This window comes from Pongo abelii, chromosome 18 (genome assembly GCF_028885655.2).
Source record: "Pongo abelii isolate AG06213 chromosome 18, NHGRI_mPonAbe1-v2.0_pri, whole genome shotgun sequence".
In the NCBI taxonomy this organism is placed as follows: Eukaryota; Metazoa; Chordata; class Mammalia; order Primates; family Hominidae; genus Pongo; species Pongo abelii.
This window is the reverse complement of record NC_072003.2, coordinates 66,687,881-66,711,830: the sequence shown is the minus strand read 5'-3', so window position 1 is coordinate 66,711,830 and position 23,950 is coordinate 66,687,881. Positions and strand designations below refer to the sequence as shown.

Genomic DNA, 23,950 nt, shown 5'->3' with positions numbered 1-23,950 from the left:
AGATCTGTAGCAGGAGGGAAATCCCACAGGACCAGCTTTTCCTGCCTCATCCCTCATCACCCACACAGCCATCAGCCACATTCTAAGCCATTTATTCAACAACCCTGTAGAGTATAAGTATACCCAATACCTCAGACTGCTTTTGGCCCCTGGACTAGACCCTCATTGCTCCAGGCATGGGGGGCTGTGCACCCTGACAGAGCCACCCAGGGCCAGCGGCCTGTGGCTACAATGTCAATGGCTATAGCCGCTTCATCTGCCGCCGCTCCTGTCGGCGCTGCCGTTTCTCATTGTGCTCTGGTGCTGGGGTGCCACTGTCTGCAGTGAACCAGGGGCCCAGCACATTCACCCACAGGAGGTAAAGGGCCCGGCCTGGAGCCTACAAGAGAAACGGTAACTTGAAGCAAGGTGCCGGGAATAAAAGATGGGGAGGGTTAGATGCCCCTTCTTGGGAGCGCCCCCAGCCCACGTACCAGAAGCCAGAAGGACCAGACATAGAGAGAGAAGCAGCTGAGCACCTGCACGATGGCTGTCAGTAGGATCACATCCTTAAGGTGCCTGTGGATAGAAATAAAGCTGGAAAGACAGCATATGGGCCCCAGTTCAACTCCCTTCCACCCTTTTCAAGTTGAAAGTAGCTGTGCTTCTTGGGCTATCTGGGCCCCAGCCCTGGGGCCGCTCACCTGGGCTGGCGGTGGGGGACACTCACTCTGCCATGCCCTGCTCCATGTTGAGGTCCATGCCACCATCCATCAGGGCCCCATCCTCAGAGAACGCTGCTCGTGCCATCGAGCTCATAGAGTGGTAGCTGGCCCCATACACTGCCAGACTAAAGCCCAGGGCCAACTGCAGAGCAAGAATGAGGGTGTCAAAGGCCAGCCACTGACCCTATGCACTCATCCACCTCCCAGGATGGAGATACTTACCCAGGCCCAAAATGAGGCAGATGAGTAAAAGAAGACCAATGTCACAAGGCAGTAAATGGCCTGCAAGCAATCACAGGATCAGGTTGGGGTCAGAAGTTACCTCCAAACCATGGGTCTCCCTCAACTCTGACCAAGAATTAGGCCAGGCTGTGGGAGGAGCAAGGTTGTTCTTACAGGGTTGAAGAAAGGGCCCTGCTCCCTGAATCCCAAATACCCACTCTCCTCTGACACCCAACTCAGCCCAGGAAAGAAGCCTTTGTGTACTTGGAGGTAGGAAGAGCTCTCAAATTCAGCTACCACTCACGCCTGCATTTTCTTTGTGTTTTACTAGTCAGCACTTTCTCTGTGCCCAGATCTCTCATTTCTTTTTGACTGGAGCTCTCTTCTAGAGCTTTTTCGGGTACCACTACTCCTCACCAAGCAGGGCTGAGGACTAGGGGACTGACTATAAGTGGGCATAGAAGCAAAGAGGTAGGCACTTACATTGGCCCCCAGTATGATCCGCAGGTAGAACTTCAGGGTCTCTCTGTTCTCTTCAAATATCTGCTTCTTCCCTCTCGTGCCCACTTTGCCCTTGGGCTGCAGAGGAATGATGAGATGCCGTCAAGAGGCCACGGTCCTCCTCATTCTCCCCACCAGCCTGGTTAGCTATAGAGCTCCATCCGCAACTCAGCCAGGTCCCTGTAGTGCTGAAACCTAGCACAATCCCTGGGATGTCCACCCATCCTCCAGTCCATCCTGTCTAGGGCTGACGCCATCTCTCCAGCACCCGCAGCTAGGATCAATCGCCTCCTGCTCGCCCTGGAACAATTCAACCCTAAGCTAATACCGCCTCTGGATCCCGTGGTAGTCTGGCTTTAGGCTAACGACTCTTCCAAGGATACTCCTGAGCGGAGTTGAATGGTGCCTCTCTCAGGCCTCCGCTGGCGTAGTCCCGATCTGGGCTAACGCCCACCTTAGGTCACTTAGCTCTCTGGCCTGCTCTGGTACTGATGCCCACCCCGCTCCCGCACTAGTCCTGGTATGGTCCTGCGCCGCCATCCCCCTAGCCCAGCTCTAGCACGGTCTCGCCAGGGGATGGCGCCCCCCTCTGGCCCACCCCATATCCCTTAATGTTCTTTCTCAGTTTTCACTCTCACAGCCCCTGGAGAGCTTTGCTGGTGGGGACCCCGCCCTACCATCCTCCTTACCGCCATGGTGCGAGGCAAATACCCAGCCCGGGAAACACGGGTGAGCGACCGAAACCACAATCACTAAGCACCACATCGGCAGCTCATGCACTTCCGGCGCAGACCGAAGTCGTCAGTTTCTGGGACGGAAATAGGTCTCACTTCCTTCCCAAGCCCCGCCCCCAAAGAGGCGAGACTACATTTCCCAGAAAGCCTTGCGCGGGGGGGGGCGGAGGCGGCAGGGATGCGATGGCGGAGTCGCTGCCCCTGGAGGTGAGAGGAAGCCGTCCTCAGGCCTAGCTCTGGACAGGCCCCGCCCTCGGGGTCCCGAGCTTTGGGGAGGGGCTGTCAGATAGCTAGCCCGGCCCCTGCAGCCTGGCGGAAACGACCCGCCCTCCCGATCCCGGGACCTTCTAGCTCTGGGTAACGGTTCCTCCTTTGGGCCACTCTGTCCCTTTAGCTTGGGGGACCGTCCTCCCCTTCCCTATCGGCCCCAGAAGATAGCTGCCCTGTCACCTCCGCGAGAACAGGCCCTCTGCCCATCCCCTTCCCTTGAGGTGGCTGTCTCCTCCCCGCTCAGTTCTGGAAGATGTCTGCTCCATCTCATCGTCCCGAAGGGTAACTGATCTTATCCCCATTGGTCCCTTGGGATGATCTCTCCATTTCCTACAGAGACGGCCGCCCCTTCTCCCTGGCAGTGGGAAACAGACTGCTCCCTCCCCATCAACTGCAATGATCTCTGAGTTCCTTTAACAAGGATAGGCCTGTTCCCCATTCCTAGCCCCCTAGTGATGGCTGCCCTTACCTCTTTCACTCCATGGGATGTTTGCTCCTTCCCCTTAGCCAGGGGCGAGACCACTCTGCCCCATCTGCCAGGGAGATAACAGGTTTTGTCTTCAGTGGCCTGTTGGAATGGCTTCTCCATCTCTTTTGTCCTGAGGGTTGGCAGCCCCCTCTCTCTGCCCATGGGAAACAGGCCACCCTTTCCCATCGGTCCTGGAATGATGCTCCTGTCCTTAGCAAAAATAGGCCTGTTCCCACCCCATTGAGCTTGCAGTGCTATCCCTTTCCCCCTTAGCTTTAGGGGCTATCTATTTCCATCCCCATAGACCCCATGAGTCACCAATCATTATCTCTAGTAGCCCCCTTGAGATGGGACTCATGGGATGGCTACTCCATCCTCATCACTGCCTCCTCTCGTCCCTCTAGAAAGGCCACCCTCTTCTTAGGTCAATGAATTGTGTCCCTCCCCGACTCACCCCAAGGGATGACAGGTTTGTTCCCCTCTCCCTTTGCTCTTGGGCTGGCTGCTTAGCCCCAGAAGACAGGATGGCCACTGTCTTAACTCAGCTCAAACAGGCTTCCCTGCCTCCCTGGAGGGATTGGAACTTGATCAGTCCCAGTCCCCATCAATACTTTCTTCCCTATGCCTAGCCTCCCTGGCCCAGAAGTCTATTCTCCCAGTCATTGTCCTCTCAGTAATGACTACTTTATTTCCCCGACCCCTTCCCTGAGCATACTCTTGGTGAAAATAGAGGTAGAGGACTGGACTGTCCAACCTTAATTTAATCCAGTAAGCACTGGCTGAGCACTGCGCCTGCGTGCTTGGCATCTGAGAAGGGAAGGAGAGATCACAATGGGTTGGTGAAGTCAAGCTTCAAGAAGGGGATCCCAGGGAAAAGGCCTGCATAGGCAAAAGGAAACAGACATGCTGTGTTTGTAGGGCAGTGAGGAGACTGGACTGGGGAAGTTTGGGGACCAGCCAGTCCAATCAGGCACAGAGGCCTGGCAGTGCTGATCCAGGAGTGGAGACTGTCCTGAGAGTACTGGTGAACCCTGAAGTTTTACAGCAGGGGTGAGCTGAAACTGAAAACTGTTTTATAGGAAAAATTAACCTTGTGACAGTGTGCATAATGTGTTAGCAAGGATGAACTTGGAGGCAAAGAGTTCAGGTGGGAGATTGTGGAAGGAATCCAGGTTTGGGGTGGTAGAAATCTGAGCTACTGAGGTGGGGAAGTTGCAAAGGTAGAAATTTTAGTAACAGCAATCCAGCAACCATTTATGGAACATCTAGTTGTCACACACACACACACTGTATATATGTAAAATTTAATCCCCATGAGGCTATGATCTAGATTTTTAAAAAGTATCCCTATTTTATAGATATGGAAACTGAAACTCCGAGAGGTCAGGTACCTTGTTTAAGGTCACACAGCAGTATGTGTGGAAGTAGTGGAGCTGGAATTTGAATGAGTCTAGGTCAGCCTGGCCTAAAGCCTGTGCATCACACCTGTATCTGGGAGCAAGGGACAGAATGGTTTGAATAGTTGAAAGTGTTATCAGGTAGATGCACTGTTGGCATTGAAAGGGGAATTTGGGAGGAGAAGCTGTTTTGGGCTGAGGGTAGAATATGAGTTTTGGTTGAGATTAAAGTGATGGCTAAACATTTGCATGGACAGTTGGCAATATGGACTAGCACTTGGATAATAGGACAAATATGGGAATATTGAATTGTTGGTTATTCCTGTGTTGGTAAACAGAAAACCAAAAGACCCAGGTCTGAGCCCTGGGTGCCACAGAAGAATCCAAAAACGAGGCAATTGGGATGCAGGGAGGAAGATCCCAGAAGAAAAGAAGAGTTAATATCAAATCATTCCAGGCCTCACTGGTAACCCCTTCCCCAGTCCCATTTAGGACCTCTAACCTCACCACCCCCTAGGTGCGGGGAAGGGCCTGAGCCTCCCAGGCCAGGTCTTGCTGGGATCGCATCTTAACCAGTGGAGAGGGCAAGGTGGCAGTGAAGAAGACGGAAAAAGAGCAGGGTCCCAGAGCCTGAGCCATGACGGCAGGAGGACCAAGCGTGACTTCCTGAGGACCAGAGTGAGCACACCTGGCCTGCTGTGCTCTAGGTCCTATGCAAGACACTTGGCTGTGTTCTTTTATTCCCACAATGACCCATTTAAATCTCACTACAATTGCAATTTCACAGATAAGGAAAACAAAGTTCGAGACGTCAGTTGGCAGAGTAGAGATTTGAACTAGGTTTATCTGGCCTCAATGCCCAGGCTTTTTCTACCCAGCTAGGCAGGAAGTTTGATTCTTATCAGTCAGTGCAAGCCTGCACCCAGCTCAGGAAAGGTTTGTTCACAGGAAAGATACCTGAAGCCTGGAGCGGGGAAGTGAATGCTTCGTGAAGCTTCACATCCAAGATAAAGTAGAAGCCAGGGCTCTGGTGCCCTCAGACCCATGGTGCTGTCAGCTGGAGTCGGTTCCAAAGACCTCCCAGCTCTAACAGTCCCCAATGCCCTGTCTTTTTCCCTCAGATGCTCACATATATTCTGAGCTTCCTGCCTCTGTCAGATCAGAAAGAGGCCTCCCTCGTGAGCTGGGCTTGGTACCGTGCCGCCCAGAATGCCCTTCGGGAGGTAAGGCACCCACCCTCCCCCGTCCCATCCTCAGGTGTTTCTCACTTCAGCTTACTCGTGGCCCTGCTCATGTATCTCCATCCATCTATCCCTCCATCCATCCATCCATTCATATGCTCATACATACACATATATACATACATTCATACATACTTGGCTCTGGGTACAGTGCTGGGGCTATACAGATAAATAAGACACAGTTCCCTAAGGAGCTCACATTCCAGTGAAGGAGAAAGACGAGTAATATAAATGATCATGCTATCGTGTGCTCAGCGCTGTGACACTGGGAAGAAAGAGTTAGATGGGGACGGCCGGACACAGTGGCTCACGCCTGTAATCCCAGCACTTTGGGAGGCCAAGGCAGGTGGATCACCTGAGGTCAGGAGCTCGAGACCAGCCTGACCAATATGATGAAACCCCGTCTCTACTAAAATTACAAAAATTAGCTGGGTGTGGTGGCGTGGTGTGCACCTGTAGTTCCAGCTACTTGGGAGGCTGAGGCAGGAGAGTCGCTTGAACCCGGGAGGCAGAGATGGCAGTGAGCTGAGATCGCGCCACTGCACCCCAGCCTGGGCAACAGAGCGAGACTCTGTCTCAAAAAAAAAAAAAAAAAAAAGAGTTTGACGGAACATGAAGAAGGACATCCAGAGATCCAGAGGAGACTGGCGGTGTCAGGGAAGGCTTCCTGAAGGAACAGGATGAGAAGAAATGTTGGGCTTCTGGGATCAGTAACAGCACAAGTGAAGGCACCATGGTGTGGAACCAATCACACAAGTTCCGTTTGGCTGGAACTGAGTGAGACATGGCAGGAGGCGAGGCTAGAATGGGATCAGGCTGCAAGCTGGCAGATGTGCCAGGCAGCAGAGTTTGGCTTTCTCCTGGTGACCATCAAGGAGCCCGTTAGGCAGGCAAGTGACACAGCGTGATTTGTATTAGAACTCTGCAGTGCAGAGTGAACTGGGAGAGTGAGACAGCGTAGGGAGGAGGCCAGCCAGGAGGTGAATGCAGACATCTGGGCTAGTTTGAAAGGCAGGCAATGATGGCTCATTGTTTTAATTTTGATTTGTTTATTAGTGAGGTTGCACTGTTTTTCTCATTAGTTCACCTTCATATTTCCCCCTTTTGTTTATTCATGTTCTGTATCCATTTAACTATTAAGGTCTTAGTATTTTTCTATTCCATTTGTATGGACTTTTTCTATTTCTTTTTTTCTTTTTTCTTTTTTTTTTGAGATAAGAGTCTTGCTCTGTCGCCCAGGCTAGAGTGCAGTGGCGCTATCTCAGCTCACTGCAAGCTCTGCCTCCTGGGTTCAAGCAGTTCTCCTGCTTCAGCCTCCCAAGTACCTGGGATTACAGACACCCGCCACCATGCCCAGCTAATTTTTTTTTTTTTTTTTAAATGGAGTCTTGCTCTGTCACCCAGGCTGGAGTGCAATGGCGCAATCTCAGCTCACTGCAACCTCCGCCTCAGCAATTCTCCTGCCTCAGCCTCTCAAGTAGCTGGGATTACAGGCACTCGCCACCATGCCTGGCTAATTTTTGTATTTTTAGTAGAGACAGGGTTTCACCATGTTGGCCAGGCTGGTCTCGAACTCCTGACCTCAAGTGATCTGCACCCACTTGGCCTCCCAAAGTGCTGGGATTACAGGCGTGAGCCACTGTGCCGCGCTTCTTTTTTTATTTCTATTTATTTATTTTTTTGAGACGGAGTCTCGCTCAGTCACCAGGCTGGAGTACCGTGGCGTGATCTCAGCTCACTGCAACCTCCACCTCCTGGGTTCAGGCAATTCTCCTGCCTCAGCCTGCCGAGTAGCTGGGACTATGCATGCACCACCACGCCCAGGTGGTGCACTAAAAATTTTTATATTTTTAGTAGAGATGGGGTTTCACTATGTTGGCCTGGATGGTCTGGATCTCTTGACCTCATGATCCACCCACCTCGGCCTCCCAAAGTGCTGGGATTTCACGTGTGAGTCACCAAACCCGGCCTCTTTTTAAAATTTTAATTTAACTTAATTTAGTTTTTAATTTAATTTTTTAAAAATTTCATTTGTTTGTTTTTGAGACAGGGTCTTGCTCTGTTGCCCAGGCTAGAGTGCAGTGGTGCAATCACAGGTCACTGCAGCCTCGACCTTGCCAGGCTCAGGTGATCCTCCCACCTCAGCCTCCTGAGTAGGTGGGACTACAGATGCATGTCACCATGCCTGGCTAATTTATATATATATATATATATTTTTTTTTTTTTTTTTTTTTGAGAAGGAGTCTCGCTCTGTTGCCCAGGCTGGAGTGCAGTGGTGAGATCTTGGCTCACTGCAAGCTCCGCCTCCCGGGTTTACGCCATTCTCCTGCCTCAGCCTCCTGAGTAGCTGGGACTACAGGCCCCCGCCACCGCACCCAGCTAATTTTTTTTTGTATTTTTAGTAGAGATGGGGTTTCACTGTGTTAGCCAGGATGGTCTCCATCTCCTGACCTCGTGATCCTCCCGCCTCGGCCTCCCAAAGTGCTGGGATTACAAGTGTGAGCCACCACGCCCGGCCTATATTTTTAACAGAGACAAGATTTCACCATGTTGCCCTGGCTCGTCTCAAACTCCTGGGCTCAAGAGATCTGCCCACCTTAGCTTCCCAAGGTGCTGGGATTACAGGCATGAGCCACCATGCCTGGCCCAGCAGTTAAATTTCTCTGTTGTTGATTCTGAACATCCTTTTCTTTTTCACTTCTTCCATTGTTTTCTAAACTTAATGATTCCTTGCCCTTTTATACTTTTCTTCTGTTTTTCTTAAATAGACTCTATTAGTTAGAGCAGTTTTAGGTTTACAGCAAAACTGTCTCTTCTGCTTTCTGGTTTGAATTTTTGTGTTAATGTTTTTATTGGTAAAAATTATTTAGATTTATGTGATGAGGTAAGAAGCGAAACTGATTAATTTTCAAAGAGCCCGAACACCATTTACATCTAATCTTCTCCTTCTCTGTTTGGTTGGAATCCTCTATCCCCTATTAAATATGGGTCTATAAGTAGATTCTGTTGTTGAATTATGTATACAGTGACATTGATCTCATTGTCCAAAGGAATTTTATTTTGGACATGTTGAAAGTTTGAAGTGTGAGGATCTAGATGTTGAGATCCACTTGGTAGTTGCATTTCTGAGTGAGGAATTCAAGAGAAATGTCTGGGTAATAAATATAGATTTGAGTGTCATTAAAGAATAAGTGGCAGTTGAAGCCACAGATCTGAGTAACTTCCCCTGGGGAGAACATGCAGGGCCACAGAACAGCAGGCCACAGAGAAGCCCCAGGAGAGGACACAAGTCCAGGGGCACAGAAAGGAGGAGACACCCAAAGAGGGGAATGAGGAGATCCCAGAGAGAGGAGGGCACAGACGTCAAAGGCAGGAGAGCAGGAGAGCATTTAAAGGATTGAATGAGGCCGGGCGTGGTGGCTCACGCCTGTAGTCCCAGCTACTCAGAAGTCTGAGACAGGAGAATCGCTTGAACCAGAGAGGCGGAGGTTGCAGTGATTCGAGATCTAGCCACTGTACTCCAGCCTGGCGACAGAGCGAGACTCAGTCTCAAAAAAAAATATGTAAATAAAGGATTGGATGGATGATTAACAATGTTAGATCCCACAAAAAGCCCAGCAAAATGAAGAACAAATAGCGTGCATGAGATGTGTTATCCAAGGAGGCCACCAATGGCTTCAGTGATATTTGGCATCTGGAAAAAAAAGCCAGGTGGATTGAGGAATGAATGAGAGAAGTAGGAAGTGTAGAGCGTGACCTCACTGGCAAGAAATTTCTCCACAGAAAGAAGGAAATAAATAGGGCAGGTCAGGCATTGTGGCTCACGCCTGTAATCCTAGAACTTTGGGAGGCCGAGACGAGTGGATCACCTGAGGTCAGGAGTTTGAGACCAGCCTGGCCAACACGGCGAAACCCCCTCTACTAAAAATACAAAACTTAGCCAGGCATAGTGGTGGGTTCCTATAATCCCAGCTACTCTGGAGGCTGAGGTAGGAGAACCACTTGAACCCAGGGGCAGAGGTTGCAGTGAACCGAGATTGCTCTACTTCACTCCAGCCTGGGTGACAGAGAGAGACTCCGTCTCAAAAAAAAAAAAAAAAAAAAAACAGAGAGAGAGAGAGAAAGAAATAGGGCAGAAATGATAAGTTGAGATGGGTTTGACAAAAACAAAGGGATTCTCTTCTGGAGAAATCTGAAATGTGTTTGAATGCATCAGGAGACTGGGCACGGGGGCTCACACCTGTAATCCCAGCACTTTGGGAGGCTGAGGCTGGTGGATCACTTGAGGCCAGGAGTTCAAGACCAGTCTGGCCAACAAGTTGAAACCCCACCTCTACTAAAAATACAAAAATTAGCCAGGTACAGTGGTGCACACCTGTAATCCCAGCTACTCGGGAGGCTGAGGCACGAGAATCTCTTGAACCTGGGAAGCAGAGGTTGCAGTGAGCAGAGATCACACCACTGCACTCCAGCCTGGGTGACAGAGCAAGACCCTGTCTATAAATAAATGAATAAATAAATAAAGCTTCAGGGTGGCCCAGTGCAGTGACACAAGCCTGTAATCCCAGCACTTTGGGAGGCCAAGGCGGGTAGATCAATTGAGGTCAGGAGTTCGAGACCACCCTGGCCAACATGGTGAAACCCCATGTCTACTAAAAATACAAAAATTAGCTGTGCATGGTGGCGAATGCCTGTAATCACAGCTCTTCGGGAGGCTGAGGCAGGAGAATCGCTTGAACCTGGGAGGTGGGGGTTGCAGTGAGCTGAGATCATGTCACTGCACTCCAGCCTGGGCAACAGAGCGAGACTCCATCTCAAAAAAAAAAAAAACATCCTGGCTAACACGGTGAAACCCCATCTCTACTAAAAAAAAAAAATACAAAAAATTAGCCGGGCGCGGTGGTGGGCGCCTATAGTCCCAGCTACTCAGGAGGCTGAGGCAGGAGAATAGCGTGAACCCAGGAAGCGGAGCTTGCAGTGAGCCGAGATCGCGCCACTGCACTCCAGCCAGTCTGGGCAAGACTCCGTCTCAAAAAAAAAAAAAAAAAAAAGAGGCCAGGCGCGGTGGCTCCCACCTATAATCCCAGCACTTTGGGAGGCCGAGGCGGGTGGATCACAAGGTCAGGAGTTCAAGACCATCCTGGCCAAGATGGTGAAACCCCGTCTCTACTAAAAATACAAAAAATTAGCCGGGCATGGTCACGGGTGCCTGTAATCCCAGCTACTCAGGAGGCTAAGGCAGAGAATTGCTTGAACCTGGGAGGTGGAGATTGCAGTGAACTGAGATCGTGCCACTGCACTCCAGCCTGGGTGACAGAGTGAGACTCTGTCTCAAAAAAAAAAAAAAGTAAATAAATTAATTAAATACATAAATAAATAAATGCTTCAGGGAGTCACTAGAGGAGGGGTGAAGATTGGGGGAGGAGAGAGGTCAGGCGTGGAAGATGGTGGCAGGGACAGGCTTCCACATACCAAGCTTGATCTGGGATAGGATGGAGAGGATATCACCTCTTCCTTTTTTTTTTTTTTTTTGTGTGTGTGTGTGTGTGTGTGTGTTTTTCTTTTTTGTTTTTTCAGCATCAGTTTGGTGAAAAAAAGGATGTCACCTTTTCCTGAGGAAGCAGAGAGGTGGGGGTGGAAACATGGAGCTATTTGCAGAGAAGTTCCTCAGAGGCATCTCCTTCCTCAGCGGCCCCTTCGCTCAGTGGATTTGGAGACCAGGTTATCTCAGGAGAGTAAAAAGAGACATAGAGGCCAGGGCTTCAGCAGAGAGGGTTGGAGCAGTCACAGGACAGGAGGAAGATGGAAAATTACCAGAGACACATGGAGAGAGTGTGGGCAGCCTTACTCAAATGTTTTTGTTGTGCCGGGCACTGTGCTGGGCACCGGCGAGGCAAAACTGAGGAAGGCACAGGGCTGGGGAGTGTGTAGTGAGCACAGATGAGTAAAAAAAGGCTGGGGTGCTGCATTTGAAGTCTGTGTGAGGCACATCATGGTGCAGAGAAAAGATCAGAAAAGACTCCATGGAGAAGGAGGTGCTTGGCCTGAGACTGGAGACAGGAATAAACATTTGCCAACAGGAGCCGGTGAGGGGTGGGACCCCCCCCCAGAACAGAAAAAGCAGCTGAGCAGAGGCGTGCGGTACAGCACAATGGTCAGAAGTGGCAGCCCCAGAGCCAGGACTAAGAGGAAGGGGAATGGGCTTGGGAAGAGCTTGGCTGAAGCAGCAGGCCTGGGTCCTAGAAGGGCTTGAATGCAGGCTTAGGAAGCTTAGCCTGTGTCCTGGAGGCGTGCGGAACTGGCAGAGGGTCTGGAGAGCACAGGCAGAATCGCCTTTTGGAAGGGTCACACGGTGACAAAACCCAGGGTGGATTGGAGCCAGAGGAACTGAAGGCCAGGACCTGATAAGGAGGAAGCTGGCGTTGTCTGAGCTTGGAGGAAGCAGCTCTCGGGCTGCTGGCATGCAGTATGGGGACCTCAACTGGGGCAGAAGCAGTGAGGTTGGAGCAGAGGGACAGATTGCACCGTATCAGGGAAACAGAGTGGAAGGGGCTTGGGTCCTTGTGGATGTGGGAAGTGAGGGAGGATTCTAGAGTCACTCCCAAATTTCCCACTTGGGTGACTCAATAGAGGTTGGGGAGAGTTTAGAAGGAGCAGAGTTGGAGGATGAGATGATGAATTCAGATTTGGGCATGCCGCATCGTGCCCTCTGGAGAGAGGTCAATCAGGCACTTGGCTCCCAGGGTCTGGTGTTCAGGAAAATCATATGGATCGGAAAGACAGTAGTTGGAATGATGGCCCCATGGGGCAAAATGCAGTTGGCCAGGGTACACTTGGAGGGGCACAAAGATCGTGTGCATATGTGCACGTGCACACGTGTGTGTGTGTGTGTTGTTGGGTGGAACAAACCATGGGGAACCCACTCATCTGTGGACTGGATCTCTGTTCTTTGTTGACCCCAAAAGAGCCTGAAGAAGAGCAGGCTGGAAGGTAGGAGGCAAGCCAGGAGGGCAGAGTTGCAGAACCCCAGTGGGAGATGGCATCAAGGGGAGTGGCTGCTGGCCATGCAGAGCAGGTGACATGGCAGAGAGAACCTTTGTGGGAGGTCTGAGGTGAAGCCCCCACATGTTGGTGACCTTGCTGGAGGGGAGTTGTTGCCAGGAATGCGTGATCCTGTGGGGGCCAGGGTGGAGGGGTGAGCAGGTGAGGCGAGGGGCAACGAGTGGCCGGACAGCAGGCATGCCTGTGCCTGTGTGCTTCCAAGAAGCGTGGCTGTAGAGGAAGGGGAGAGAAGAGAGGCAAGAGGAAGGGGTGCAGGATGAAAGGAGGCTTTTAGTTGCAGTTTAAGACTCTGGGGTGTTTGTGGCCTCTGAAGAAGGAGCAGTGGAAAGGCAGAAACATCAGGGTTCTCAGAGGAGAAGGTGCAGCAGGAGAAGGAGGCCAGGAGAAGAGGTCTTCTGGAAGAAAAGGGCAGGAGAAGGAGGAAGGTTCAGATGGGCCCTGCCTGAAGGCAGCTGGTGGACATGAACAGGGGAAAGGGAGGGACTTCCCACTTGATGGCCATCCCTGAGAATCCTGGGTGAGGGAGGGTGTATCAGTAGGACCAGGAGCTGGAGGGGGAGGGGCTTGGAGAGAAGTCTTGGTGGGGGTGGGAAGCGAGCAAGGAGGCCATGACTTCCTGGGCGGAGTTCTGTATCCCCGGTACAGACTCAGAGGAGGCAGCTGGTCTTGCCAGCCCTGGCCAGGCCAGGAGAATGGGCACAGCAGCACGACTGAGGCAAGGCAACAAGGACCCCGAGGAGAGGTTGTCACAGGGCAAAGCCTCATGGAACCCAGCAAAGATGGGGCAGTCAGAGGAGCCCAAGCGGGGCAGGGCTGGAGGAAGGAGAAGTAAGCCAGAGTGAGTGTTTTAGAGCGGGAGCTGCTCCAGCCAACCACGCTCTCCAGATAGAATGCAGACAGAGACAGATGACAGAGCCTTGGGATAACCAAAAACAAGAAAAAGAAAAAAGGAATGTTGACAAAGACCCTTTGGTGCCTCTGCAAAACTCAGCCCCACCTAGGCTGGGAGCACTGGGAGGCCAGGCCACAGGTACCTGGCATCACCCCTACCATGTGCCAGAGAGCACCTGCGGGACCCTGCAGGCAGGAACCATCTCCCAGGGCTCGGGCATGGGCAGGTGGATACTGAGGCAGTAGCAGTTAGGTACCAGTTAGGTGCTGTGGAAGACACTGGCTTACCGAGGCCCAGCTAGAGCTGGTGACTCACCAAGCTGGGCTAGGACGCTGGTCTTGGGGACTTACTTTCCCTGACCAGTCCCTCCTGTTCCCTTAATCCCAGTTTTCTCAAATAAGGATGCCGGCAAAGGCAGCACCCTCCGTATGCACCGGCCCTGTCTGTTCCTGGGGGATCCCTGGTTGTCTCTGCTGGTTGGTCCCCATGAGGCAATAGCTGAAGAGAGCTCTTTGTGCCCTCCCTGCCTGAGGGATTGATGAAGTCCTGGAGCAGACTCTGTATGACCCACCAGTCTAACTCCTCTCTAGAGCCCAATGCCCTGGGTGCCAGGGCGTACATTTCCCAACGGCCTCCTGGAGAACAAGCATGGTAGCTTTGGAGTCCTGTACTAGGCAGGACGAAGGGCCATTTTCTCTGTCACATGGCTTTCCAAGTCTGTACACAGGCCTGCAGTCTCGGTTCAGGGCTTCATTAGGTACAACAAAACCCATGTCTCCCACAGACAAGGTACATACATCACTTGTAGCAGATTCAGAGCAGTTCCCAAATGATTTTGTGATTATTCTTTTTTTTTTCTTTTTTTTTGAGGTGGAGTCTTGTGCTGTCGCCCAGGCTGGAGTGCAGTGGCAGGATCTTGGCTCACTGCAACCTCTGCCTCTGAGGTTCAAGAGATTCTCCTGCCTCAGCCCCCAGAGTAGCTGGGATTACAGGTGTCTGTCACCATGCCCGGCTTTTTTGTATTTTTAGTAGAGATGGGGTTTCACCACGTTGGCCAGGCTGGTCTTCAACTCCTGACCTTAAGTGATCTGCCCGCCTTGGGGCAAAGTCCAGGGATTACAGGCATGAACCACCATGCCCGGCCAGCAATTACTCTTAAGATGCCAGCATCGGGAAGGGAGGAGACCAGGGGGCAAGGTGTTCCTTTTGTAGATGGGGCAGCTAGAGCTAGAGCATGTGGCCTTGCAGTTCTCTTTGGGTGGGTCTAGAAGCATCTTCCCAGGGCCCAGGAAGGGGGTGTCCTATACCAGGGCCAAAGTCCAGAACCCAGAAGGCCTGCTTCAGCCTGCTGCTGTTCTCTCACACAGAGAAATATCCCTGAAAGGCTGTTCCTGGGCTCCTGCAGGTTATTTATTTATTTATTTATTTATTTAAGCTGGAGTCTCGCTCTGTTGCTCAGGCTGGAGTGCAGTGGCACGATCTCGGCCCACTGCAACCTCTGCCTCCCGGGTTCAAGCAGTTTTCCTGCCTCAGCCTCCTGAGTAGCTGGGATTACAAGCTCCTGCCACCAGGCCCAGCTAATTTTTGTATTTTTAGTAGAGATAGGGTTTCACCATGTTGGCCAGGCTGGTCTCGAGCTCCTGACCTCGTGATCCGCCTGCCTTGGCCTCCCAAAGTGCTAGGATTATAGGCATGAGCCACCACACCTGGCCAACTCCTGAAGTTTTAAGTCCACAAGACCTCAGGAGCAGGTGACCTCAGGAGCAGACCTCAGGAGCCACCTGGGAGGTGGCTTAGAGGCTGCTCCCATCCCACCAGCAAAAATGGTGGGGCCCGGACATGGTCTCAAGCCTCTTCCGTACCCCCATAGCTGGAAGTCCTTTAAGCCAGGCCCTGCTTCTTTATCAGGTGGCCTTGCTGCCAGGAGCCAGCCCTGGACTTGGGCCCTGGGGCATTGCCAGAGTCTTCCAAGTTCTTTTGTCCACCTGGTTCATAGGGAGGCAGTGGGAGAGAAGAGACCCTTCCTGGCCAGCCAGGCTCCAGAATGAAGGGAAGGAAAGAAGTCAGGCTGAGCCCCTGAAGGTGCTGTGCCGCTGGAGCTGGGGCCTGCAGGACCTTCAGGGGTTCCTCAGTGATGTGTGAGTTGGGGGAGGAGGTGCTGCCTCACAGCCAGCTCTGCCCCACCTGCCCCAACCAGTTTCCTCTCATCTGCATGGGATGGAGTCGTCCAGCTTGCACGGCTTGGGAATGGCTGGAGGTATGCCCTCCATTCCTCTCTGATGTTTATTGCCTTCTCCACCCTCACACACTGGGATCTTCCCAGCCTCCCTTTCACCTGAGATCCCCGATCCATTGCTCACGAGGAGACCTGTGGTGAGTGCTCCTCTCATCTGGAATGACCGTGTTCCAGAAGTAGGGGCTGGAAGGGGAACCTGGCTGACCTCTGGTTCCTGTGAAAGAGGCCAGGAGCTGGTTCCTGTCTCTTACACCACTCCTTCCTGTCATTACAGCCATGGGTGCCACTTCTCTGTGGCAGAAGCCAGGCTGGCCTCTCCACACCTGGGAATGAGTCCTGTGTTTCTCAGGAGAATCCTGTTGATAAGTATCTTGCAGGAGCACATCCTGTGAGTCACTTCTACCTTTTGCATTCCTTTTTTTTTTTTGAGATGGAGTTTTGCTGTGTTGCCCAGACTGGAGTGCAGTGGTGCAATCTTGGATCACTGCAACCTCCACCTCTCAGGTTCAAGTGATCCTCCTGCCTCAGCCTCCCAAGTAGCTGGGATTATAAGCATGCACCACCACACCCAGCGAATTTCTTTTTTTTTTTTTTGAAACGGAGTCTTGCTCTGTCACCCAGGTGGAGTGCAGTGGTACAGTCTCGGCTCACTGCAAGCTCCACCTCCTGGGTTCACGCCATTCTCCTGCCTCAGCCTCCCAAGTAGCTGGGACTACAGATGCCCACCACCATGCCCGGCTAATTTTTTTGTATTCTTAGTAGAGATGGGGTTTCACCATGTTAGCCAGGATGGTCTCGATCTCCTGACCTCATGATCTGGGAGGCACTTTGGCCTCCCAGAGTGCTGGGATTACAGGTGTGAGCCACCACGCCCAGCCTAATTTCTGTACTTTTAGTAGGATGGGGTTTCACCATGTTGGCCAGGCTGGTCTCAAACTCTTGACCTCAAGTGATCCACCCGCCTCAGCCTCCCAAAGTGCTGGGATTACAGGCAGGAGCCACTGTGCCTGGCTTTGATTCCCTTTTGATGATGGTCTGTGGGGTACCAGCAGGGAATAGCAGCTTGTTTTTGCAGTTACTGACGACAGGTTTAGGGGAGCATTCTTTCCTGCATCAGGACCATGTTGATTCAAACAAGAGCCCTCTTTGAGTACCACATGCCTGCAACATGGCCAAGAGGTAGGGAGATGGGGCAAGGATTTTAGAATCCAAGCCCTCTTCTCCCTCTCCCCAGAGATCTATTCCACACAAATTATACCGATTTCCCTTTGGCTCACTCCAGTGCAATATCAGGAAAAGTTCTTTGAAGATATCTCCTTAGCTGGGAGCTCCTAAATGCCTGCACAAGCCAACTTATTCCCACTATGTAGCCCTGAGCTTTTCTCTTGGGTCCCACCCGACTCCAGCTGTGCACTCCCCATTCTCACTCCCCTGTTCCTCTACGCACAGCCAGCTCAACTTCCTTGGCACGGGTGAGGTGTGTTCTGTTAGCTCCCACCCACGGAAATGGGAGGCTTCAGCGTCCTTACCTTGACAGATAGATGTCCCCTCCAGAGATATGCTGCAGGGATCACAAGCACATCTTGAACTCTGGAGCATCCAGGGCCCAATACCAGGCAGCTCCACGTGTTCATGCACACACACACGCACATGCACACACACACACATGCACATACATGCACACACACATATATGCACATGCACACATTTTTGCTTACACACAGAACACATTTTTGCAAACATTCATGTGACAGGCTCTCTCAGGCCACCAGGGGACTTAGGCCTCACTTCCTGCCCCAGACCTCTGGCACCTGGGCCATAGAGGGTTGTGGTGAGTGACACCTACCTCACTTCTATTGCCTTCCACTCTTCGGAGGGCTACACTCTCTAGAAAGTGGGGGAGCCTGGCTGCTTAGCTCATGCCAAGTCCCTGGAGTAGGAGGCTGAGTCCATGGATCTCAGGGCCTCCTTCTGAAAGTCCCAAAGGTTGGAGTCTGGCATACTTTGCCATCCCACACCCTGGGGACTTCACTGGGTTTCCTCTAGGTCCCATCTCAGCCCTCCTGTGCTCAGCATGCCAACTCCCCACTGTCCCTACCCCTCCCTCAGTATCCCGTCCTGTCCATCACTAACCTTCCTGTCTTCCTCTGATGGTCATCTCCTTTGAACCCCAGCTCCCACTTCCTACCCATACCCAACTTGACCACACATGACACCACACACCATGGTGGGTCTCCATTGTGGAAGGGCCCTTCCTTGACCTGCCCTCAACCTCTGGTCAGTGACTTGTCACCAAACCCAATGCCCAGCACCCTCTGAAGCCAGAGGGCTACCCCCAGGCCTGCTGCTGCTCCGTAGACAGATGTGCGATACAACATCCCCGTGTCCTCTGCCTCCCTCTCGGCCATCAAGAGCCTGGGCCTCAAGGGCATCTGCTGCATCCGCCTGACCAACCTGGATGGCTCTCCAGCTTCACACCAGATGCTACAATCTGTTGCTTACCACCTGGGCCCACACCTGCAGAGCTTGTCCCTGGGTGGAGGCAGTCCCACAGAGGCCTCCTTTGTGGCCCTGATCCTGGGCTGCCCAGCCCTGTGTGTCCTTGACCTCAGTGGCTGCAATAGCCTCTTCACCTCGGGCACACTGCTGGCTCAGCCCGAGATGGCACAGAGCGTCCGGCAGGCTTTGAGCGGCCTCCGTGAGCTCAACCTGGCTGGCCTGCGAGACCTGGCTGACCTCAGCTTCAACCGGCTCAGCAGCTGTGCCCCCAGCCTGGAGCGCCTCTCCTTGGCATACTGCCACCTCACCTTCGAGCTAGGCCCAGCCCGAGGGTCCATCGGCCCCCAAGACTCCTCTCCCTCCCAGTTCTCCTTCTGCAACCTGCTGCGATTCGTGCAAGAGCGGGCTGGCAGGCTGCGTGCCCTGGACCTGAGTGGCACTGGCTTGCCACCCGAGGCCCTGCGGGCCCTGGGCCAGGTAGCTGGGCTGCAGCTTCAGGAGCTGAGCCTGCACAGCTGCCGGGACCTCTCCACAGAGGCTGTGGCTACCCTGTGCTTCCAGCAACCAGGCCTTACCTCCCTGGACCTCAGTGGCTGCTCAGAACTGACTGATGGGGCGCTCTTGGCCGTGAGCCGTGGCCTGCGGCACCTGCGGCGCCTGAGCCTGGGGAAGCTGCAGCGGCTGACAGACGCAGGATGTACAGCTCTGGGTGGCCTGCAGGAGCTGCAGAGCCTCGACATGGCCGAGTGCTGTCTGGTGAGAGGGCGGGAACTGGCCCAGGCCCTGAGCTCTGTGCACGGGGCTCCATCCCAGCTGGCCTCCCTCAGCCTGGCCCACTGTTCTTCATTGAAGGTGAGCACACCATCATCCCCTTCCTTTCTCTCCAGGGCTGAGGACAGCGGGAGAGGGGAAGCGGGGTGGTGGGGGGCCTTTGGCACCAGGGAGGGACTCCCCAGTGTTCATGCCTATGATTGGCAGTCAGAAATGAACTTGGGACCCAATCTGGAGGAGGGCAAGAGCCTAGACAGCTACTGTTGCTGCCAGCACGCCCCCCCAAAGCCCCCATTCTGGGTCTAGGAGGTCCAAGCGGCCAAGGTGGCCCAGCCCACGAGGCAGCCAACAGCTCACATGTCAAGTGTGTGGCGACCGCTGCGGTCTGGGGAGGGGCGCTGAAGACGAGTGTTCTGGAGCTGGGCGGGCTGAAGAAAGGGGGTCAAGGGCAAGGAAGGCAGGGAAGGAGCACTGAGGAAGGTGCTTGGGCGGGGCCTGCGAAGGTGATGTGACAGGAGCAGCAGGGTCATTTCCTAGCCAAGGCCAGGACCTTCAGCAGGGCTCAGCACTGTCCCTCTGGGTGGCGCCCCTGTCTTGGCAGTGTCAGTCTGTCCCTCTTTAGTGGATTATTTCTTCAGCCTGTCCATTTGACCAGGGCATTCCCAACCTAAAAACCGTCTCTCCACCTTGTTCCCCTCCAAGCGCCTCTCTTCCCGGCCTTACTCCTCCTTCTCTTTGGCACCAAGCATGTCAGATATGTGGTACAACATCCCCGTGTCCTCTCAGCTGCTGCCTCCAGGCCTCAAGTTCTTGTGTCCCTGAAGCTCCCCTCTGTGCATCTCTCTACAAACCAGCCTCCTCTACTCTGCCCTTAGCTCCTGCTCCCCGTCCCTAACTGCCCTGGCAGCTGGCAGCTCTACCTACATCTCATTGTTCTGTGTCCAGCTCTAGAGGGAGCAACTCCGATTGGCTTAGCAGGGTCAACTGGCTGGTCCAGTTGTGAGCTGTGGTCTGAGGCAGCCTCATTCACTTTTTTGGCAGGGGCTGGGAGCATAGGCAGGGTGGCCACCCTAGGCCTTGCCACCTGCATCCTTCCTGCCCCAGCCACAGTCCAGGCCTTTTTCCTGTGGCAACCCCCATGGCCCACCCCGTCCACCCCCACCTTTCACTACCAGCACAGGAACCATGTTGCTTCCTTCCTTGGACCCTCTGGTAGCTCCCTCCTGCCTGTGGGGTGAGAACCTTGAACAGACCCTTCCTAGCTACCCCTGCCAGGCCAAGTGGCATAGGCAACCAGCTGCTGCTCCATCCTGTCTCCTCCCTTCCTCCCTCCTAGGATGCCTCAGTGCTCTCCATGATCCCAGCGCTGGGCCTGAGCCTCAGGGTGCTAGACCTGTCCTCCTGTGTGGCCCTCACCAACCGGACCCTGCAGGCCATCTGCACCTATCTCACCCACCTCTCAGTCCTGCGCCTGGCTTGGTGCAGGGAGCTCTGTGACTGGGGGCTTCTGGGGCTGGGGGAGCCTGTGCAGGGGAACCAGGTGCGGGACCCTCAAGGTCTTGGAGGACGGGGTGGCCCCTGGGCTCAGCTGCCCTCCTGCCCCTCCCAAGTCTCTGTAGGAGTATTTAAGGGCAAACTCAGGAGGAACCTGAGAAGCAAGGGCTTCTTCCCACAGTCACGCCCAGAGCTGGAGCATCAGGCCTCAGGTACCAAGGACCCCTGTCCCGAGCCACAGGGCCCCTCCCTGCTCATGCTGCGGGCCCTGCAGGAGTTGGACCTCACAGCCTGCAGCAAGCTGACCGATGCCAGTTTAGCCAAGGTGTGGGGCTGGGGGTGCGGGTAGGCTGAGGATCTTGGGGCTGAAGTCAGGGGTCTGGGCCAACCCACTTTTTGCTTGGAAAAAAGTTGACCTTGGAGTTCCTTTTTCATTGGCTTCTGCTGCCTCTAGTCACGCCCTGGCTGGGGTGGGAGGATCTGGAAAGGCCAAGGCTGTGGGCTCCAGTGGCATTTACCTCTCCCCCACCTGCTCCATCCTGATAGGTGCTCCAGTTTCCCCAGCTGAGGCAGCTGTCCCTTAGCCTGTTGCCAGAACTCACAGACAACGGCTTGGTGGTTGTGGCCAGGGGCTGTCCTAGCCTGGAGCACTTGGCGCTGAGTCACTGCAGCCGCCTCAGTGACAAGGGCTGGGCCCAGGCAGCCAGCTCCTGGCCGAGGCTGCAGCATCTCAATCTGTCCAGCTGCAGTCAGCTCACAGAGCAGTAAGTGTGTCCGATGACACTGGGCAGATGGAGCCACGGTGCAGGGGCTGGGCTGGGTCCCACGCCGGGCCAGGCACTCATCAGGTGGCCTCCCCACAGGACACTGGATGCCATTGGGCAGGCGTGCAGGCAGCTCCGGGTGTTGGATGTGGCCATGTGCCCTGGCATCAACATGGCCGCCGTCAGACGCTTCCAAGCCCAGCTGCCCCAGGTGTCCTGCGTCCAGTCCCGCTTCGTGGGAGGGGCTGACCTGACCCTAACACTCTGAGGCCGGGTCAGTAACCAGCCCTGCAGCACAGCCTCCTTGACTCCCCCAGTCTCCAACCCTGGCCTTGACCTGGGTTGCTTCTTGCCTCCCTCTACTGCAGACCCTCTAGGACTGGGGGTGGGGCCCATCCAGGGCAGCCCAGAGGGAACATCCTGCCACACCACCTGGCAGTAGCCTCTTCCAGCTACACGTCGTTGCCACAGGCCCCTGGAAATGCTACCTACATGTTGCTGCCACAGGCTCCTGCTCTCTGGCCAAGCCCTAGGTGGGAGGCCAGGCCCCCAGCTGGCAGGGTCTGGTGCTGGGAGGAGCAGAGCCTCTGCCTCTTGCCTGCCCTCCTCTCAGACCTAAGGCTGGGCTCCACCTACTCCTGTGGGACTCTCCCAGCACCCTGTGTGCACTGAGCTTCAGCAGCTGAGCCCAGGTCTGTGCTGTAAATCCTAAGATTAAACATTCCAGATAGTACCTCCTTGTCTTAAGTTCTCAGACTAAAGGGCCCGTCCCCTCCCAACTTCAGCTGAAGTGGCCCTGGGGCAGGCGGAGAAAACCCCAAGGCACGCTCCTTCCTCAGGCCTGGCCCACAGCCCCACAGGGGCTCCTAGCATCTTCCCCACACAGTAGGAGACCCTGCAGGCCTGGGTGTGCCCTGAGGCAAAGGCACAAGCTGTGCGCTTGTCCCAGCCAGATTCCAGGAACAACTGATGAATGATGCCTGAGTCAATGAGGCTGTCCTGAGGGGGAAATAAGAGGAAAAGAATGAAAGAGGCCAGCATCTCTGGGTGAGAGGGTCACTAGAGGTCACCTAATCCAGCCCCCTCAATGGTGCTGGTGACTTCTCCATGGCAGGTCTGGCCCTTGGTGTGTCCCCGCACCTCGTCCATATCCCTGTTCACTGGTTGTAGCAGCGAGCCAGGGCTCCCCCAGTACCTGCAGGGACTGTGCTTTATGTGCGGATTCAGAGGGGCCAAAGCTCTCCCAGCCCCAGGGCCAGCTGGGGAGACAGAGAAGCCAGCTAGCAGGGACAGTCCAGCGTGCAGGGTGCGGGTGAAGAGAGAGACAAGCACCTGGGACCAGAGCCCAGGGAGCAACAAATTGGGCTTGGAGGGTCCAGGAAGGAATCAGGGCAATGAAAATGGCCAGAAGAAAAGAAGGGGGTGATCCAGGTAGAAGGCACTGTGGGGGCGCACACAGGCAGACCAGAGCTGGCACTGAGGGGGTAGTCTAGGCAGGAAGGATGCCAGCTCAGACCAAGCATCGAGAACCCTGCAAGCCACAGGTGCTCAGGTGGAAGGGCTAAACCATGGTATGTCTGAGACTCACCTGGCTCAACTCAGGCTCAGCTATGGAAACTGTGGCCATTAACCCATGGACATGGATAGGGTGACATCAAATATATGGGATGTTTGTGTGTGTGTGTATGATCAGATTTATGTCAGAGAAAGCAGTTGGGGTAGCTGGTATTGAGAGGATTGGAAGTGCAAGACAGGAGGCCAGAAGTCAGGAGGCTGTTGCTATGATGGTGGCATGCATAAGGGACTGGAGACATTAAGAAGGAATAATTGACAGTTACAGGGAGACCGACAGCATCAGGGGTCCCTGCCCCCCATTTCCACCTATAACTCAATGGCTGACTGCTCCATTTGTGGTGGGAAGTCCTTAGGCATGGGCATGGTGGGCCCTGGATGCCCAAAGATCTGCAGCTTAGCTGGGGGAGGGGGAGCAAGTGCCCTCCAGCACACTCTCCAAAGGAAGTGCTGTTTCATCAGTTCTCAAGGTCAGCCAGGTTGATGGTTAACAGTTAAAAACAGTATTGGGGCCAGGCACGGTGGCTCACGCCTGTAATCGCAGCATTTTGGGAGGCCGAGGTGGGCAGATCACCTGAGGTTGGGAGTTCGAGACCAGCCTGACCAACATGGAGAAACCCCTTCTCTACAAAAAATACAAAATTAGCCGGGCGTGGTGGCGCATGCCTGTAATCCCAGCTACTCAGGAGGCTAAGGCAGGAGAATCGCTTGAACCCAGGAGGCAGAGGGTACGGTGAGCCAAGATGGTGCCATTGCACTCCAGCCTGGGCAACAAGAGCAAAACTTCATCTCAAAAAAAAAAAAAAAAAAAAAAAACAGTATTGGAGCCAGGTGCGGTGGCTCATGCCTGTAATCCCAGCACTTTGGGAGGCCGAGGCGGGTGGCTCACTTGAAGTCAGGAGTTAGAGACCAGCCTGACTAACATGGTGAAACCCTGTCTCTACTAAATACAAAAAATTTAGCCAGGCATGGTGGCGCATGCCTATAATCCCAGCTACTTGGGAGGCTAAGGCAGGAGAATTGCTTGAACCTGGGAGGCAGAGGTTGCAGTGAGCCAAGATCACACCATTGCACTCCAGCCTGGGCAATAAGAGTGAAACTCCATCTCAAAAAAAAAAAAAA

The 23,950-nt window shown here is 53.8% G+C and overlaps 2 protein-coding genes across 10 annotated transcripts; one reads left to right on the top strand and one right to left on the bottom strand.

Moving 5' to 3' along the window:
• Positions 1 to 76: 76 nt before the first annotated feature.
• On the bottom strand, positions 77 to 3,688 carry TMEM208 (transmembrane protein 208). Its single transcript, XM_003778645.4, has 8 exons — positions 3,655 to 3,688; positions 2,901 to 2,964; positions 2,117 to 2,362; positions 1,410 to 1,505; positions 927 to 986; positions 710 to 846; positions 474 to 558; positions 77 to 379 (listed from the first exon to the last, which is right to left on the bottom strand). The coding sequence occupies exons 3-8, from the start codon at positions 2,120 to 2,122 to the stop codon at positions 242 to 244; spliced, it is 522 nt and encodes a 173-aa protein (XP_003778693.1). The 5' UTR covers positions 2,123 to 2,362; positions 2,901 to 2,964; positions 3,655 to 3,688; the 3' UTR covers positions 77 to 241.
• LOC100439294 (Leucine-rich repeat-containing protein 29) lies at positions 2,294 to 22,643 on the top strand. Of its 9 annotated transcripts, XM_054534922.2 has the most exons (8): positions 2,313 to 2,368; positions 5,419 to 5,520; positions 18,141 to 19,079; positions 20,335 to 20,538; positions 20,674 to 20,817; positions 21,039 to 21,256; positions 21,356 to 21,530; positions 21,625 to 22,643. In XM_054534922.2, the coding sequence occupies exons 1-7, from the start codon at positions 2,345 to 2,347 to the stop codon at positions 21,522 to 21,524; spliced, it is 1,800 nt and encodes a 599-aa protein (XP_054390897.1). In that variant the 5' UTR covers positions 2,313 to 2,344; the 3' UTR covers positions 21,525 to 21,530; positions 21,625 to 22,643. The 9 variants fall into 9 exon arrangements, with proteins under 9 accessions (XP_054390902.1, XP_054390897.1, XP_024089803.2 ...); XM_024234035.3 differs by lacking the exon at positions 20,335 to 20,538; XM_054534921.2 differs by having other exon boundaries at positions 21,356 to 22,643.
• Positions 22,644 to 23,950: the final 1,307 nt, after the last annotated feature.

What these genes read in the sequence shown, in the direction of transcription:
- LOC100439294 (XM_054534922.2), top strand. Translation starts at nt 2,345, where the DNA reads ATGGCGGAGTCGCTGCCCCTGGAG. An exon ending in CGGAGTCGCTGCCCCTGGAG is followed by an intron (nt 2,369 to 5,418) that starts GTGAGAGGAAGC and finishes TTTTTCCCTCAG; the next exon opens with ATGCTCACATATATTCTGAG. An exon ending in CCCACTGTTCTTCATTGAAG is followed by an intron (nt 19,080 to 20,334) that starts GTGAGCACACCA and finishes CCTCCCTCCTAG; the next exon opens with GATGCCTCAGTGCTCTCCAT.
- TMEM208 (XM_003778645.4), bottom strand. An exon ending in GGATCATACTGGGGGCCAAT is followed by an intron (nt 987 to 1,409) that starts GTAAGTGCCTAC and finishes GATTGCTTGCAG; the next exon opens with GCCATTTACTGCCTTGTGAC. An exon ending in ATGGAGCAGGGCATGGCAGA is followed by an intron (nt 559 to 709) that starts GTGAGTGTCCCC and finishes TTCTATCCACAG; the next exon opens with GCACCTTAAGGATGTGATCC.